Source organism: Aedes albopictus, chromosome 1 (genome assembly GCF_035046485.1).
Source record: "Aedes albopictus strain Foshan chromosome 1, AalbF5, whole genome shotgun sequence".
Classification (NCBI taxonomy): domain Eukaryota; kingdom Metazoa; phylum Arthropoda; class Insecta; order Diptera; family Culicidae; genus Aedes; species Aedes albopictus.
In genome coordinates this window covers 43141544-43160088 of record NC_085136.1, presented here as the reverse complement: position 1 = coordinate 43160088, position 18545 = coordinate 43141544, and the positions used below count along the sequence as shown (strand labels likewise).

The 18545-nt window shown below is 43.3% G+C and overlaps 1 protein-coding gene across 1 annotated transcript in view; it reads right to left on the bottom strand.

Annotated features, from left to right (window-relative positions):
- LOC109402629 (neurogenic locus Notch protein) overlaps positions 1 to 18545 on the bottom strand; it is a 98685-nt gene that overhangs the window by 41468 nt on the left and 38672 nt on the right. The window contains exons 2-3 of the mRNA XM_062844429.1: positions 17586 to 17857; positions 17108 to 17309 (exon numbers count right to left, since the gene is read on the bottom strand). Of these exons, the coding sequence (XP_062700413.1) occupies positions 17108 to 17309; positions 17586 to 17857 (474 nt within the window). The remainder of the gene's footprint in view (positions 1 to 17107; positions 17310 to 17585; positions 17858 to 18545) is intronic.

The window sequence follows — 18545 nt, the reverse complement described above, 5'->3', positions numbered from 1 at the left end:
CGTTCTCCACATGGACGAACTAGCTTTCTTTTTCATTTTCGCGAGAAAAGTCGTTAAAGTTCAGCTCTCAATGCAGTAGATCGCACTCGTGTTCAATAAGTGTAATGATTTATTGCTCTCGCTGGCTCGTGGTCTTCCAGCCATAACGACGAAGGTACACACTCTCAAAGTGTAGTAAAATACCTCCTCTATTAAAGAAAAATGTAACAATTGTCTCAAATTGAGTGCCCAAAAGATAACACCGGCGCGGCTTATAGCGCACAGTCAGCCAAAGTAGGCCAGGATTTATTGAAGCCGCTGTTTGGCGTGCGACGATGGCGCGCAGCGGCGCTTCGTTTCGAAGCGAAGCGCAGGACTGAAACGTGTCTAATTCATCATCACACCGTGTTCCACAATACAATCGATGAGCTCGGGTCGGATTTTACGACGGCGGCAGCGGCGCAGCCATGTGAGGATGGTAATAAATAGACCATTCGATCCTGATTGGAATATGGAGGCAAGCAGCGAATAGTGTAATAAACTGTGGGTCGGTACTAGACGAGACGCGAGCATCAAGGCATCACGCGGAGCTGCTTACAACAGTGCAGCGCCGCCAGTGTCGGATGTATGTGATTATGAAGGAGAGAACAATTAAACCCTTCGGATTGTGACGACAGGTTGGATGGAATGCTTGAGCTCGAGTTTGTCAGCTCGTATGAATGGAAGGTTAGCACGAGACGATCTTGATCACGTTCTTCGCGACAGTGGTGAAGGGAATCTTATGTAATTTAGGAAACTATGATTGTAAGCTTTGATTTGATGACAATTTGTGTTTTATGGCAGTCCCTAAACTGATGCTTCAAGGTTCAAGCTTTCTGTAGCTCATATATTGGTATTCTTAGCCCAAGAGGAATTTAGACCAACGATGATTGTACTTGTGGATTTCGTGCTGCAAGGATCCTCTTGAAAGGACGGACGTAACATGATTGAAAAGTGGAAACAGGATTTTAGTGAACATCTGAACTTGATAGGAATTTCTCGGCTCTGGCAGTCTGAGTGGGTGGCAAAAGACTGTTTTGCTCCTACATCCGACGTTTCGATTATATTTATTAAACCTTCTTCAGGGAATAGGAGTTAGCTTTTTTGTTAAATAGTAACTTCTATTACCTGAAGAAGGTTAAATAAATAAAACCGAAACGTCGGATGTAGGAGCAAAACAGTCTTTTGCTACCCGCTCAGACTGCCATAGCCGAGAAATTCCTATAAAGTGTAGAATCTACAGTCGTAAAACCACATGTTATTGAACATCTGAACTATTTGGAGAACAACGTAGGCACGGGGAACCAAGGCAGAGGAATAAATGAATACCTCACACTTGAAGCATTCGAGCGACACGTGCTAAAGAAGATCTATAGTGGTGTGCAGAAGAACAGTAATGTGGCGACTACGGATAAACAACAAGCTCACTGCACTTAGGCGCGCGTGATTCAAGCATGACTAAAGTAGCTAAATTCAGCAGGGTACGGTGGGCAGGGTATATTGCGAGAATGCCAACAACAACACTGTAAAGTTAAGTAAAAAGAAAATCGCGTTAAGTACTGTTCCTTTGAATTCCACTAAGAATTTGCATCCCTTGACAGATACGTCTTTCGACCTCAACTGTAAGGTCGTCTCAGTGTCTTGTACTTGACTCGACTAACGTTGATGTTAACAACAAAGAAGTATTTACGTTATCTAACTAAATTTAAGTTTCTCGCACAGAAGAGCCGACCTGAGTGAAAGGGTTTTTACCTAATTTCCATCTGTCTAAGCACCGACCAATAATGATCTAGTTTATTCTTGTGCCTCGCCAATCCTTGTTCCTTGGCCAATTTGGTGTCAATTAGTAATTTATAAATGAGTTTCCATATCACGAAATAAATATTTTAAAGAACTACAATTTCCTTAAAATATTAAGCCTGAATAATTGTCCCTCATGGGATGGTCAAAAACATGGTCAAAAATTATGATTTGACCGTAGGTGTTTATTCGAAAAGTCGGTCAAATTCTTCGTAATCCAAATCAAATCATGTACACTCCTACCTTATTTTGCGTCCACTAAGTTAAATTAGACGTAAAAAATCACAGTACTTCCCTTATTCCGTAAAAATTCAAGTATAAGATGCAAGTTTACTTTCTCCATGTGTTCAGCAATGTTTGAGCACAGACAAACAGACGTATCACTTGGAACACGACGCGATTAAAATCATTGTCACGAAAGCACAATCGCCCAATGCTAATTACGCTTTGTTTCGCAAATCCACTGAGTAGATGGCGGTAGTGGGCAAACGTCAAACAGGAGCGAAAACGATGCGATCAATTTGCGAACTACATAACATTTGAATTATCCGTTCAAAAGAGAAACGATGGGAAGTGAGTAGAGTGGGACGTCTGTTTGTCTGTGGTTTGAGTATTGACCAAGGGCTATCACGTGAGGCCATTCATTGTTCGAAAATTTGACCCCAGATGGCAACACTGATCGATCTACATAAAATAATCCGTTGATTAGGGGTGTAGCTTCAAGGCACTGGTAAATATGGTTATCAAGTAAAGTTTCAGACGTCTCTATCTCCGAATCGAAATCAGATAGTAAAGTGTAGTCTTCAGCAAAGTTGTTCAGAAAAACAAGAGCATTCTGTTGATTCGCCAATTAGTTAGTGATTTTTCCGCTAGGAGGCGCCAGTTATCAAGTAAAGTTTCAAACGTCTCTATCTCTGAATCGAAAGCAGATAGAAAAGTAGAGTCTTCAGCAGCAAAGTTGTTCAGAAGGACAAGAGCATTCTGTTGATACGCCAATTAGTTAGTGATTTTTCCACTAGGAGGCGCCAGTTTCAAACGTCTCTATCTCTGAATCGAAAGCAGATAGAAAAGTGTAGTTTTCGGCAAAGTTGTTCAGCAGAACAAGAGCATTATGTTGATTCGTCAAGTAGTTGGTGATTTTGATGCAAGCTGGTGCCAGTTATCAAAAGTTTCAGACGTCTCTTTCTCCTAATCGAAAGCAGATAGAAAAGTGTAGTCTTCGCAAAGTCTTCGGCAAAGTTGTTCAGAAGGACAAGAGCATTCTGTTGATTCGCCAATTAGTTAGTGACTTTTCCGCTAGTACGTTTCAGACGTCTCTATCTCTATATCGAAAGCAGATAGAAAACTGTAGTCTTCGGCAAAGTTGTTCAAAAGGACAAGAGCATTCTGTTGATTCGCCAATTAGTTGATTTTTTCCGCTAGGAGGCGCCAGTTATCAAGTAAAGTTTCAAACGTCTCTATCTCTGAATCGAAAGCAGATAGAAAAAAGTAGTCTTCAGCAAAGTTATTCAGAAGGACAAGAGCATTCTGTTGATTCGCCAATTAGTTAGTTATTTTTTCCGCTAGGAGGCGCCAGTTATCAAGTGAAGTTTCAGACGTCTCTATCTCTGAATCGAAAGCAGATTGAAAACTGTAGTCTTTGGCAGAGTTGTTCAGAAGGACAAGAGCATTCTGTTGATTCACCAATTAGTTGGTGATTTTTCCTCTAGGAGGCGCCAGTTATCAAGTAAAATTTCAGACGTCCCTATCTCTGAATCGAAAGCAGATAGAAAAGTGTAGTTTTCGGCAAAGTTGTTCAGAAGGACAAGAGCATTATGTTAATCCGCCAAGTAGTTGGTGATTTTGATGCAAGCTGGCGCCAGTTATCAAGTTAAGTTTTAGACTTCTTAATATCCAGCTCCAAGGAAACTTTTAGACTTCCCTATCTCGTGATAGAGACGTGTTGTCTTCTGGAAAGTTGTTCAAAACGATAATAATGTTCTGTTGATTCGCCGGGTGGTCGGTGGCAGGAAAACAAACCCCTGTTAAAAAGATTAGCAAATTCCAGTCAACTACAAATCATTGATGGTGTTTTTATTATTGAAATCTCTAGTGCCATTGATTTTATTGTGTACGTATTGTAGTTCCAATACAGCATTTTCAGCAGGATAATACGGACACAATATAATTTGTTGTTGAACAGTCAAATTTATCATTATTCAATGGTAGTTTATGGTGATTTTATTGAAAATTTGATTAAGGACTTCACCTTGTCATGCAAGGATCGGTATATTCGCCTCACTCCATTCATATTCACTCCTCTTTGCTGATGCGAATCGAGAAAGATGCAGCAAACGGATTGTCGTGATCAAACACGCAACCCCATCACCAGTGGGAAGCGATGCGCAAGCTGTTTGAGATGGATATTCGTTGCCGATCGTCGCAGTTTGGATCGCAAGCGAATGAATGAATGGCGAATGGTGACGAATGCTGGTGAGCGACCGAAGCGGCTATTATCATAACTAGAAGAGAATTTCTGCATGTAATGCATACATTTTTAGTGTATTGTTGTTGAAATGCTAGATTAGCAAAGAAAATAATAAACATTTTTTGAAAACTTCAAAAATTCGTAAGCATCATCGCTCGATCGCTTGCGATGCGAATATGGACGAATGTTTAAATTCCAAGTGTAGCTTCCCACCCTTCGCCGGAGTTTGCTGTCGTCGCTGACAAGCAAACACACAAACTAAAGCGACAACCGTTCACTTACACTGAACGAAAATCCCCGCCACAAATTGAATGAAAATTGCCTCATCCGAGCCCCATGCCTAAAATCAGATGATTTTTGAATTTTTGTCATTCAAGAGCTGATCTGACAGAATCAAAACAGACGCTATGAAAATCATCCAAAGCGACCACTATAATCATACTATTCAGAATCAAAACAAATCTGGACATGGATGATTTTCATTCAAAACCCATTCAGTTTACCGGTTGAAATCAGAATGAAAATCTTTACGATAGTATATAGACATTGTTCACTGCAGTCTACAATTTAAATTGATATAAATTCTTAATTAGACAACTAATATTACAACCATCACAACAAATTAGAAGGAATCTGATTTCAATTGAAGTCAATTTCGCTCGAACTCGTTGAAATGGTTGTAATATTAGTTGTTTGGAAAATAACAATAGAACAAACTTTGATGTATGTGAATTATTTTTTATTTGAATTTTATTGGTTTTTATTATCAGAAATCACATTTTATATTAATACACATAATAAATATATCACTGTTCTGCATCACAGTCGAACACTTTTGCATGAAGCATTTTTTTCCGCGACCACTTCAACGTTGATTTTGCCATTATAAACTGGCAAAGGATGGCGCACCAAGAGCAAAATGAAAAACAATCTTAAATTGAATTACTTTCAGAATGGGGAACATGCAGACAATTAGAATACAAAAAGTAAACAAGAATCCGTCATTATTGTTCAGAAAATCATTCGATCGCGATTGTCATTCAGTTTTAGGAATTACCGAGTGAGCCCTGGATTGAGCACACGATTGAATGAGAAAACATATTTTGAGTTGTGGAGATTTTTATTCAGTGATTGAATGATTTTCGGTATGAAGCATAGAGGAAAATGCTTTCCGATGGTTTTTTGATGATAATCATTCACAACAAACCCCAAGCGAAAAATCATTTATTAATTGTGTCAATTTAAGTTTTATTACAGGATGATTTTGGTTCAATCGAAGGCAGTCAAATCATTCTGCTGAGAAATCATTCAAAATTCAGATTTTGCGAGTCTGTACCGCATTGAATGAAGAATCATTCTTTGTACGGCGGGCGTTTTCGTTCAGTGTATGTGGTTCACTGCTGACTGTATTCGAATGTGGAAGAAGATGAAAAGTGGCAATCAGGAACCCTGTGTCATGTTTGATTTCGAAGTGGCACGTTGCGTTGTCAAGTGGTGTGGAGTGGTATGCTATAACATTGTCAAACATTTGAATGGTCAATATTGTGCTATGTTTCGATCTACATGATCAGTGTTGCCAGTTATTAAAAAATTATGTGTTATTAAATGACGTCAAAAATATCTGTATATCAAATAAAATGACGCCAAAGATGTCACTTGACTTCTACATGATCTTAACTGAACAATCACATTTGACATATCAACCCAAAATCGTGTTGATCGATGTTTAAAATTTTACAAAACAAGTATTCAAGGTAAATCTATATGACTAGCTGATATTGTGTTACGTTACTTCAAGCTACAATGAACATAAACAAAATCCCAATTTTAGTGAATTATATACAGTAGACGTTCGGTCGATGCAAACGGTTTAACTGCAATGCTTTTTAACTGCAGGTCCGGTAAGTGCAACAATTTTGCAGTTATCGCATCGCCATCCGTCAAAATGGTACGCCATGTTAGCCCAAATGAACAGTCGGATGAAGTTCGCGTTCATTTTACGTCAGTTGATGGTTTGTTGACACTACTGTCAGGTGTTGCAGTTATCGGATTTTCGTTCGCTGAGTGAAACGTAAACATGTTGCAGTTATCGAACGTCTACTGTATTCAGATTTGTATTTACAGTTTAGCAGTGTTGCCAACTTCAAGAAAAAAAAACTTGGTTTTATTCTATGCAACATAAAACAGCATTTGACGTCTATTTAAATTATGCTGTCTTTAATATTGCATACATTCATATGTATATATTCAGCAATATATGATTCTTTTTGAACAATGTTGCCATCTAACATAAGAAACAAAGATATCAGGAGTCATGTAGGCCTTTGTGGCCTTTGTGTCCTTTCGAACTTTACTGAACATTACATGTGTATAAGTAGAACACTATGAAATGTTTAGAGCAATGATTGAAATGAACGTTAATCTAAATTTTGGACGTAAAAAAGTGGACGTAAGGGCCTGTCCATAAACTACGTAGACTCTTAGGGGGGGACGGGGGGGTCTGGTCAAAGTCTACGCTCCATACAAATTTCGAAGATTTTGTATGAACAAAAGTCTACGGAGGGGGAGGGGGGGGGTCTGAGATTGCCCAAAATGAGGCTACGTAGTTTATGGACAGCGCCTAAATCAATTCGGCGTAAAATAAGGTCGGAGTGTATTTAAAGTACGAATGAGCAGAAAGTTTTTTAAATTCAGATGGATGTAGCTTTAGAATAACGACCAACATATTTCAAATCAGTAACAACTTATGAAAACGACGTATAATCAATGGTGTGGGTGTAGCATTGATTATACGTCGTTTTCAAAATTTATTACTGAAATAATATATTAATTGAACAGCTATTGCTGCATTATTCAGCAATGAATTTCAACTTTGAAGTGCCAGTTGGGTGTGAATTGAAGGTTGGTTCAACAAGTGAATCTAGCTAAGTGAACATTGAACGGTGATGAAGAACAATTCGGCTAGCTGCTGCTTTAGTGCGATTGCCATCGTCGTACGCAAAACAAACAAAAAAAAAACTGTCAACTCGTAAGTGGAGTGATATTGAAGCGTGAAATTTAGTGTAATTTTTCGATTTCCAGCGCTAAAGGGATTGGTTATCAATAATCTACATCTTTTTGCTTCCGTCCAATAAGGCATTGGCAAAGGTAAGTTAGAATATCTTTAATGATTGGCTATTTTTCATCGGATAGGACGAGTATAGATTTGAATAGGTCGAATCTACACAGGAATCACAGCAAACTGGGCGTTGCATGCTAGTCCGTTGTCTAGCGTCGTGCTTCCTTCAAAGAGCGAAAAGCTCACTGGAAGCATTGAACGTGTCCGTGTCTTTAAAAAAAAAAAAAAACTTAGGACCTATTCAAATCGAACGTCTGATATCAGGCCAAACATTTCAATAGGTCCTATCTGCATTTGAGAGACTCTCTTTGTTCACTTTCTCTTTCAATTATTGCAATGTAATGGTACACTTTTCAACTATTTTGGCAGTACAAATCAAAAGACGATTGCTTTGACCATCGTTCAATGCAAGGAGACAATCATAATACAAATAAACAGCTGAGATATTAACGAAAGAGAGGGAAACCAAAGAGAGCCTCTCTTCTGCAGATTGGACCTTTAGACATGTTTGGCCTGATATGATGAAATAAATTTCTACCCTATTTGAGTAAATTTCCGGCTTCGTGTACTAAACAATTGATTGATGCACCAAGCGGTAAGAAGAAGAATTTTGACATCCAAGCGGTGTGCCGTTTACATCCATCGACCAATCAGCGACGAGGATCTAATCAACGGCACACCGCTTGGATGTCAAAACTTCTTCTTCTTTTCGCTTTGTGCATCAATCAATAGCCCTTACACTGGACGAAATTTCCTTCGAACATATGGTTGATCTGTTGTACGACTGAATTTTCTTAATTATGAATGTGTTGGCAGTAGATGTAAACAGAAAATTGGTGCATTAGAATTTGAATGTCCACCTAAACAGTCCTAATTTTCAACCAGTTTGCCTTCTCTAGTTCAGCCTTGGTCATCAGATGCCGGTGATAACCCATGTTTACCCCAGGTACCACCCAACTATCCAACAGTTACTCGGTTTTCCCTTTTGCCGTGTGACAACCTTCAATTACTCGGTCGGTACTACGCCGCCACCACACCAGCAACGGTCGTCCAAGTGCGCAAACAAGATTTAATTCGATTCAGACGAGCATACGACGGCTTCATGCAAGCCCGGCTGCACTGACGGATTGACCATTTCGATTCGATTGCCCTGCAGCAGAGTTGGTACAGATGCTTATTATTGCGTCGCTTGCAGTCAGTGGATATTAGATTTTTTTGCCGTGCCAGTGCACGGTAGCACATAAACATAAATTATCGTCCGCTTTTGGTTGATCGACGGTAGGCCCCCCCAAATGTGGTCATTTGGACAGGTCCTCTCCGACTGGAAGGAGCGAACGCGCCTTATTCAGCCAAACGAACACGTGATTGCGTCGCTGCTGACGGGCACTGATTTGCACTTCTTTTAGCATCGCGCATTCGCTGCGCACGTTAGTTGAAAGCGAAATTTTCAAATTAGATGTGCACAGCTTGGCGATGCAATTGCAAGTGCAAATCAAAACGTGTCCTTTGATTGAGCTGCGCAGATATCGCAGTTTTTTGCTGCGCGCCTGCGCAACCGCGTGGAGTTTGGCAGGAGCAGTAGGCTGCGTAATTGCGAGTGCGTGACTTACGCAGCCGTTGTGTTGCTGCGGCCGGCAACAAACAATTTCAATCAAAAGAACGCGCAGGTTGCTTCGCCCTTCAGGTGCTCGCGCAAAGGGTCAAACTGCCCTCGCTCGGATAATCAATGGTGGTGGTTGGTTGAAGCCTTGGACCACGACCGGGCAATTTACATTTCATTCTGTAAACATTCCTCGCCCCTAAAACCGCAAGGTTGGTGGCACTGCACACTGGTGGTGAGCAGGTAGCGTAGCGCTCCAGCTTCAACAACCGGCTGCTGCAGATTTACTGCAGCAGAAGCATCAACCACCGCAGAGCAGGTAATCAAAGCAAAAGAGGTTAAAATTATACTGTTATTTAGCCTGTGCTGCTATCTACCAAGTGCGCCTTTAACCGCACTTCGGCGCGAAGCGAAGCTCTTGTATAGCGGGATGAGCTTGGCCACTACTGTGGATTATCGCTGCGGCTGAACGAAGTAATGCACTCTTTGGCACAAAACAAGCGAGAGGCGTCTTTCATTTCGGGATCACTTAATGACCCTCCGCAGCACCGCACATCATTGTGGACCAAGTCGTAAAATTGAGTTTGTTCCATAAAATCCGGCGCCCGATTCCTTGTAATTTGTCGAATTTTAAAAAGTCTCAAATAACAGCATCCTGTTGGTGACTGCACTGCGTTAAGTCAGCCTCACTTTCGAAACCGGAGCAGGAAAAAAGTCGCATTAGAGAGCGATAGAAGGCGGAATGATTGGCCCCGTTAAAATCCGTCCTCACAAAGTGGCCCAAATTGTTTTACTGGAGTCTCCTCGTTTGAAACACTCTAATTTGCAGTCATCTACACTGCATCTTGATGGCTGCGGCCTGACCGCAGTCGATTCGGTAGCACGCGATCCTCACTCCTCTTGCGGGGGTTCAGCGCGAGGTTAGTAGTTGATTGGAGAGATCTTTCCACTCTGGCTGCAAGGCATAGAAACCGAGGATCCAAGCAGTCCGTTTCCAAGACGACGGCGCGACGATGACGGTAACAATCGCTGTTCGTTTGCAAAAGCCGAGCTTTCTCGTTGTTCTCTCGTCCCGAACCAACGACGATGGCCTCTCGATCCCTCACATCACATGTATGTAATTTGATTGATTGAGAGAAAGAAAAACGAAGGCAAGACGAAGGCTCTACACCACCACGACAATGTTGATTTACATGTAGATCAAGTCGGATCGGATCGTCTCGTCGTCGTTTGGCGAGAGCTGTAATTAAGCCGATCTATATGCAAATTTGTGCCGCTCACAACCAGAAGCTCGTCGGAAGGCTTGTCGTCTTAGGAGGCACTATCATCATCCCACACTCTCGGAGGACTTTCTCGATCTTAGCAAGCGTCTTGGCGAGGTTTTGCTTGGGTCTTGGATGGCGACTTTGTCGATGCTTGCTTGGATGGAGATTTGAAGGCACGCCGCAGAAATGGGCTCATGTTTAGAAGCAATATTTCTGCCTTCGTTTTGACGGTTCGGCCTGCCAGTCTCATGTGCAAGCATGTTGCAGTTAATTGAATCGCCCTGGGTCATTCCATTGCACGCGGTGGTGGCAGCAGCGGTGTTTGTGCATAAAGCCTCAAGGCCCGAGGGCTGCGACTTAACAGGGAATAATTTTAGTGCGGTTTTGTGATGGATTGTTATTGCACTAATAAGCTGTCAAATTTGCTTAGTTGGAGGCGTCGAAGCTAGCCATGCTGTACCGAAGTCAAACCACTTTTTCGTATCTGGCAGATCCATACAAATCCCAATTTCAGACCAGCACTAGATCTGACACAACGAGAACATGGCGACACTCTCACCTGATGGCACTGTAACGAATTCCATAGGCTTTCTCACTGTTTACAACTGCCGAACAAAGGCGCAGACGCTGAACTGTCATTTTCATAGGAGAACTGTCAAAGGCCCCCGAAATCAGTTGATTTTAAACGTCTTCTGATTAGGCCTATGGTGATGTTAACGAACTCACTCATAGGTCGAATCACATGAATCAACCATGTCTGTTTTGTTCAGTGTAATCAAAATGGGCATCTGAAGTGTTGCACTCAACAAAACGAACCCATTTGATTCACTTGTTTTTTCTTGTACAGCTTTGTACAGTAGACGTTCGGTAAGTGCAACATGTTTACGTTTCAGTTACCGAATGTAATGTGCTACGACTGACAGACGTCAAACGGTTGTCGGACGTCAATTGATGTCGGACGCAGCCAAAATGCACTCAATACATCGCATTGCAGCTGTAGTGCATCCGGAAAACATCGCAACTAAGTTGACATTTTGATTTTGACAGGTACAGTAGACGTTCGATAAGTGCAACATATTTACGTTTCAGTTACCGAATGAAATTCGCTAACTGCAATGACTGACAGCAGTCAAACAGTTGTCAATTGCTGTTGGACGCAGCCAGAATGCAATAAAAAACATCGCAATACAGCTGTAGTGCATCCGAAAAACATCGCAACTCTGTTGACGTTTCATTTTTGATAGATAGCGGTGCGATAACTACAAAACTGTTGTACTTAGCGGACTTGCACTTAAAAAGCATTGCAGTTAAAGCGTTTGCACCGAGCGAACGTCTACTGTACCGGTGCGATAACTGCAAAATTGTTGCACTTGACGCACTTGCTTGTTGCAAAAGCACTGCTGTTGAAGCGTTTGCATCGACCGAACGTTCACTGTATTACTCTTTTGTAATCTTTGGAAAGCAATTTTTCAAATGACAATTCTTTTTCAGTATTTTTTGTCAAACTCGAGAATTGGTTTCAAATGTGCAATAATATAAAAAAATATGAAATAGTTAAAACCCTACATTGTTCCGTACTTCTTTGGATGAGAATTCATCATTTAATAGATTATTAACTCGAAATAACCCTTCTTTCAGCAAATAACACCAGAATAAAGCCCCTTTATCGACCATTAGCTGAAAATTACACAGATCAATTTTCCCGTAATAATTCCAAGCGTCTTCTTGTCCAAATTCCTCCCATCAAACAATTTTACGCATCCAGAGTGTTCTCAGTTTCACTCGGCTTCGCTTCCAAAATTACCCCCTATCAACCGAACTTGTACACACCTGTCAAGCAAGTGCAGTGCAGCAAACCCATCCCATGCAGCAAAAAAGGAAATCGAATCTGGTAATCATATCTGGCGAAAAACACCAAACGAAGAAATCGAAGAAACCCAGCGGTCAGCGACTAAAAAAAACACCTGTGTCCTCTCGCGATCGTTGTCGCATCGCCAAAATCGTCATCAGAGCCTACTGCTTCAGGCAAAAAGAGCTCTCGTCTCGTCTCGTGTAATCTAATTATCGGGTTCGTCGCTTACCCTTGGCTACCGCTTTCCCGATGCAATGCAAGCAGGGGCATTGAAGTCATTTGTTTTTTTTTTCTCTGAGTGCATCATCTCCACATGGGTAGAACTTTTTGGCACTTTGTGGCCGTTTTTCTTTTTCGGGCTTCCGTCGAGCGATAAAAACACATCGCTGCGCTGCTGGCTGTCATCCACGATGGTGGTGATAATGCAAATTGAGATGCAATCAAGCGAGCGAGGACTTTCCATTTTTTTTTTTCTCGCCAAGGCAAGAACTGGATCAATTTCGATCGGAGAAGGCGATCATAATTCTGCGAGGAATGTCAGTCGTTGAACTAAGGCGGCGGCGAACGCCGCCAATCGGTCGTTGACCATAGTTATTACATTAGATTACAATGTCGGGGTTATTTTTCGGGAGCGATTCCTTTCCCACTGGGAAGGAACAATCAATGCGGAAACGGCTCAACCAGAATGACAGCATGGGGTTTAACGGGGTGAAAAAGCGTTAATCATATAGGTCGGATCTTCTGCGCTAGGAAGCGGCGATTGTTGCTAGATGTGGTAGCCAATTGCGCTTGGTGGTGCGCAGATCGTTAAGCTGTCACTCCCCGCTGTGGTAAATGCACCCTTGATGTGGTGGTAGTAGCTCCGTTTTCCGCGCTGTAATTGGACCCCGTTGATCTAGAGAAGCTCCTACCGAGAGGTCGAAACAAATCGGTCAATGTCAAACCACGATAGAGAGGCCAGGTTCTCATCGACTCGAGGATGTTGAGTTTTCTTGCGCTCATCAACCTGCGCAGGTCTGTGCAACGCTCTGGCTCCGTTATTGTCCTCGTAACAATTGTGAAATCCAGCACGCAGCCATCTGTCATCGGTTCATTTATCATCACGCTCCGAGCAGAAAAACGAGCTCATTTCAATATTAAATTGCAATTCCGCATTGGCCTCGCTCGATTCCCACTCTCTAAATGCATCCGCCCAGTCCAGCCAGGCTAAATAGGCTGGGTCCAATCCGTGTCTGCATACGCTAGAAGCGGCTGCACTCACAAAGCTGCCACCAAAGTCCCTTGCAGCAAAAGCTGGCACTGCTGCAAACATGCGCGGAGCGCTGCCACATTCAAATCAAAACATTTATCAATTTTATACTCCAATAAAGCAGGCCGCGAGTTCGTTCGTTACGTCGTTCGTTGTCGCCCGGCGTCGTCCGCCCGGATAGTCGAAGCACAGCGCAGCAAGCCTTGCGAGCCAGAGCGCAGCGCACTCTATTTCTCCATGGAGACAAATGGTCTGCCATAAATCCGGACGCCTTGCGCTGCGAGCTCGCACACTTTCCTGCGCGCTATGATAGCGCTTCCTCTCTGTCGCCTCGCCTCGCTTGCTCGCCCGCTTCTAATCATCGACGGCCATAATAAATGAATAAAATTTATAATTTTCCATTTAGAGGCATTATGGAATCCAGTCCAAAGGCGATTCCGATCTCACCTGGCCGACGGGGCTAAAAATGATCGGCAATGGAGCCGTTGCGAAATTAGATTGTCATAAAATGTATTCGCGAGCAGAATCTCGACCAGCACTGTCCATTTCGTTGATCTCAACAATATACCTACACTCAGAAATAAAAGTATACTCGGAATTACTATTATTTATGCATTTTGTATCCGCATCTCTCTCACTCTCTTTCTGTTTTCATGCTATCTGGTGCTTCGCCTGGGTTGACGAAACACTTCTCTTCAACCCAGGCTAAACAGCAGATAGCATGAAAACAGAAAGAGAGTGAGAGAGATGCGAATACAAAATGCATAAATAATAGTAATTCCGAGTATACTTTTATTTCTGAGTGTACGGTGTGACAGGGGGTGACAACTGAACCAGACTTAAGCCGCGGACCACGGGTTAGAAACGGGAAGAGGGACATTTTGAAAGCTTTGGAACTGGAAGCGATAAGCTTGGAAATTAGACGCGGCCATGAATAAATTTCGAATGCGATCGATCCGTGCGTCGCACCTACAAATTGGCGATGTTGATAGGTCTGTGCGCTATTTGTTTGTGTTGAATAAGCGTTTTAACGACGACGACAAAGTATAATGCGTGACCCGTGCCGCGACTGGAATATGTACATTGTGCACATGTCGTGCACGCCTTGCTTGCAGGTAATGTACATATGTATGGCTATTGAATTGCAATTACAGCAAGTATCTAGTATAGGCACTCAATCAGTAGGCGCTGGAGTGGCGTACTTTTGAGGATGTTGAATTTTGCGCACGCAGCCACAATTCGGGTGTTATGAAAGCGGAGCTGCTGCGTTTGCCTGGGGTGCGTGCATGGTTTACTTTCGCACACTCAGTGCAAACAATGTTTATGTGTCAAAAGTAGCAAATGTATTGGATTGTTCGTTTTGTTGTTGCTGTTAATTTGATGACAACTTGCTTTGTTTTCATTGACGGATATGCGCATATCACATTTACTTTTATTAGTAGGCTTTTGCAGACAGATACGAATCCATGGATGACTGAATAGGCCTTTTCAGTTGACAGGTCCGTGTATGCCACTGTTTACAACTGCCGAACAAAGGCGCAAACGCTGAACTGTCATTTTCATAGGAGAACTGTCAAAGGCTTCCAAAATCAGCTAATTTAAAACGTCTTCTGATTAGGCCTATTCTTATCACAAAACTTTGTTCAAATTACAGTAGACGTTCGATTAGTGCAACATGTTTACGTTTCAGCACAGAGAATGAAATTCGCTAACTGCAAGGACTGACAGCCGTCAAACAGTTGTCAATTGCTGTTGGACGCAGCCAGAATGCACTCAAAAACGCAGCTCTGTTGACGTTTTGTTTTTGACAGAAAGCGGTGCGATAACTGCAAAATGGTTGCACTTAGCGGACTTGCAGTTAAAAAGCATTGCAGTTAAACCGTTTGCACCGAGCGAACATCTACTGTAGTAGTTCACATCATCACACATGGATTCACACCTTCTTTAACCTTCCTTTTGCATCACGTTGCCAGCAGCTCGCAAACGTAATGTACGGTTTGGGTAAAAAATGACCCTAATTCCAAAGGAGGGTTAAGCATCTTGATTATTAGATTGGTCTTTATATTACACTGTAAGAAAATTTACATTGGAAATCTGTAGAATTAGTGTAAAATATCTTGAATTACACCGTTTTGAACTTTTCGAACACTTTGGTCGTGGTTTCTAAAAGCTGTCAAATTAACACTGAACAAAATCGCCAGTTAAAAATCATGCATTGCAATATTTAAAGACGCACATCACCGGATGTCTGTCACCGACAAAAACAGCAAATTCTTCAAGGGAACGTTCAAAAATTACGTCCAACATTTGGGGGAGGGGGGGGGGGTCTAGAAAAGTGTGACAGTACGTGTATTGGGTATAGGGAAATTGTGTGACAGAGGGGGGGAGGGGGGGTCTAGAAATCCCGAAAAACGATGGACGTAATTTTTGAATCTTCCCCAACTCTCAAAACAGCCGTCTAACAACCATTTTTTTACCCTCGGTCGAAAAATGTCACTCCATTAGTCGTACTCTGCTGTCATGTTATCAACGCACAGCTAATTACAACAGTCTGATTTCCACTTTAGAGTGGCCCGGAAATTTTACGACCGCTCTCCACTCCAAAGCAATCGGAATGACGCATCTTTCCCTTTCGTGGTCCACTCTCCCGCTTTCGGGCTTTCTACCCCAAAACCCGGCCGACAGCGGCCGAGATCTAGTTACCCGGTCTCGGCCGCTCAGCGGCGACAAGTTCGTAAAATGTTTCATGTTACGGAAAACCTGCGACGGTGTCCGATTCTCGGTACTACAGCCGACGATTCTCTAATATTTCATCATCGTCACCAGCGAGAAGCGGCAACAGCCTACTGCGCGAGGTTATGGAGGATCTCCTCTTGCGCCATAAAAACGAACCAGTTCTCCATCCAGCCAGTCAGTTGGCTCACACAAACACACAAGAGAAAGAATTCATGCCAACCCGGTCCATCCAGGACCCGGGGTTGTGGATGGCGTGTAGGCCAGGGACGGTCGCGAGGCGAGGTAAAATTTAAAAACGTGTACCTCTTGATTTCGTTGTGTTTCTCCGTGTGTTCGTCCGAAAATCTCGACCGGGCGCGCGGAGCGGACGGGCTACGAAACATGCTGAACATCTCGTATTAAAATACATTAACATACACTTAGAGCGCTCGGTTGCTCTCGCTCTTTCCCGTTCGACGTTCGCGCCGTTCCTTTCCGCGCTTGCTTCAGATTAACCAAATTCGTAAGTTTTTCATAGTTCATTGACTTAGAGTCGGCCGACGGTCGACCGATCGTCGTCATTCTTGAGATATGCAGGCAGGCAGCAAGAAAATAGACCCCAAAACGTAGCAGGCGAAAATGACCATTGCCCGTGGTGGTTGTTGTTGTTATTATTGCGGTTGATGAGGAAGGCGAGTCGAAGAACTTCTAGGTTGGTTCAGTCACGTTGTTGATGGCGCAAGCCGTTTTTTATGATTTCTTGGATCATCATCGTCAACGTTGTCGTCGTTAGTTGAATAATGAAGATCTCAACGAGGTCTCTCGTACAACAACGGACCCATGCGCATGGATCAAGTTACCGTTCTTAATCTAGTCGTCACTGATTGAGCGACGGCCAGTGTCGGCGGTAGCACCGGCGAAGTGGGTGGTAAACGCAGTCAATGTCGACTATGATTGTGGTCAGATATGTCAGATTTGGGGTGGGAATGGACAAGAAATAGAAAAAAGAGGAATGGTACTTACTGGTACGATCCGTGCGTGTTGACACACGTGCCACCGTTGACACAAGGGTTCTTGATGCACTCCTCGATATCCTCGGAGCACGTCAAACCCTTGAACCCCTTCGGGCACATACACTTGACGTGTCCGTTGACGGACAGCGTGCAAGTGCCTCCGTTGCGACACGGAGACGACGCGCAGAGGTTCTGCTTGTCGCAGTGTTTTCCTGTTGGAAATAAAGTCGATATAGTCGATATGTACGGTAGAGTTCTCGACGCTTCACCGAGAAAATTTTCTACTCAGTGACTGAGTTGGTCTTACTCAGAAATCGAAAAATCCTTTGTTTTCTTACTCAGTTTCCGTTAAAAGTGGGACAACCCATTGGCAATGGGTTGTCCCACTTTTAGCTGAAACTGAGTAAGAATACAAAGGAATTTTCGATTTCTGAGTAAGACCAACTCAGTCACTGAGTAGAAAATTTTCTCTGTGTTCTTGAACTTACCCGAATACCCGGTGGCGCAGTGACACGAGTACTCGCTAAGGCTTCTCAGCTTGCAGGTACCACCGTTGTTGCACGGAGACGAATCACACGCGTTCTTGACCGGAATTTCGCACAGGCTCTCGGTGAACCCGATCGGACACCGACAGGAAAACGACGGAATGCCGTTCGGAAAGGTCACCTCGCAGATCCCACCGTTTTGACACCGGGGACCGGCACCGATGTGACACGGATTCGTAAATTCACAGAAATCACCGGTGTGCCGCGTCGTACAGCTGTGGAAGAGAAAAGGAAACGAAAACAAACGGTTATTGATTTGTTATAATAATCGCATAAACAATCCCGTAGGGAAATATGGCGGCGGCCACACACAGAGCGGTGGCGGACGGCGACGATGATTTTCAAAACTCTCCACTCACCAGGAACGTGAGAATCTCGAATCTGGCTGCTGGCCGTGTGAAGGAGACAAATCCAATCAACGTCGTCGCCGCATCACGCTGCGATAAACTATCCGAAGTCTGATTAGAGTTCTCTATCGATCGGTTTCGTAGAATCCAATCGAGCCACGTGAGCCACGGAACAAGGGACATTTGTGCTGCGAATAATGGAAGCAGCCAAAATGCCGTTCCAAATCCGATTTTACACGGTCATTCGTCACGCGGTTCGCGCTCTGCGTGCGATAGATGATCGTTCTGAACGGCGGGTCGTCACCAACCGGTACTCGTTGCGATTGTCGAAAGTTTTGATTGATAAACGATATACGAAACGAAGGGTCAGTGTTGCCAATTCGCAGAAGCCGTACAGCGCGCGATCGCAGCAAGCGTGAGACAATTTTCGCTCCAGATCAGGAACCGATCATCGAACCAATTTCTTCCCGCCGCAGACAGACGGCGAGAGGCCACAACAGAGTGTGAGAATGAGAAAACTGATCGGTCGCGCGCGTTTCAGATGATTGAGAAATTG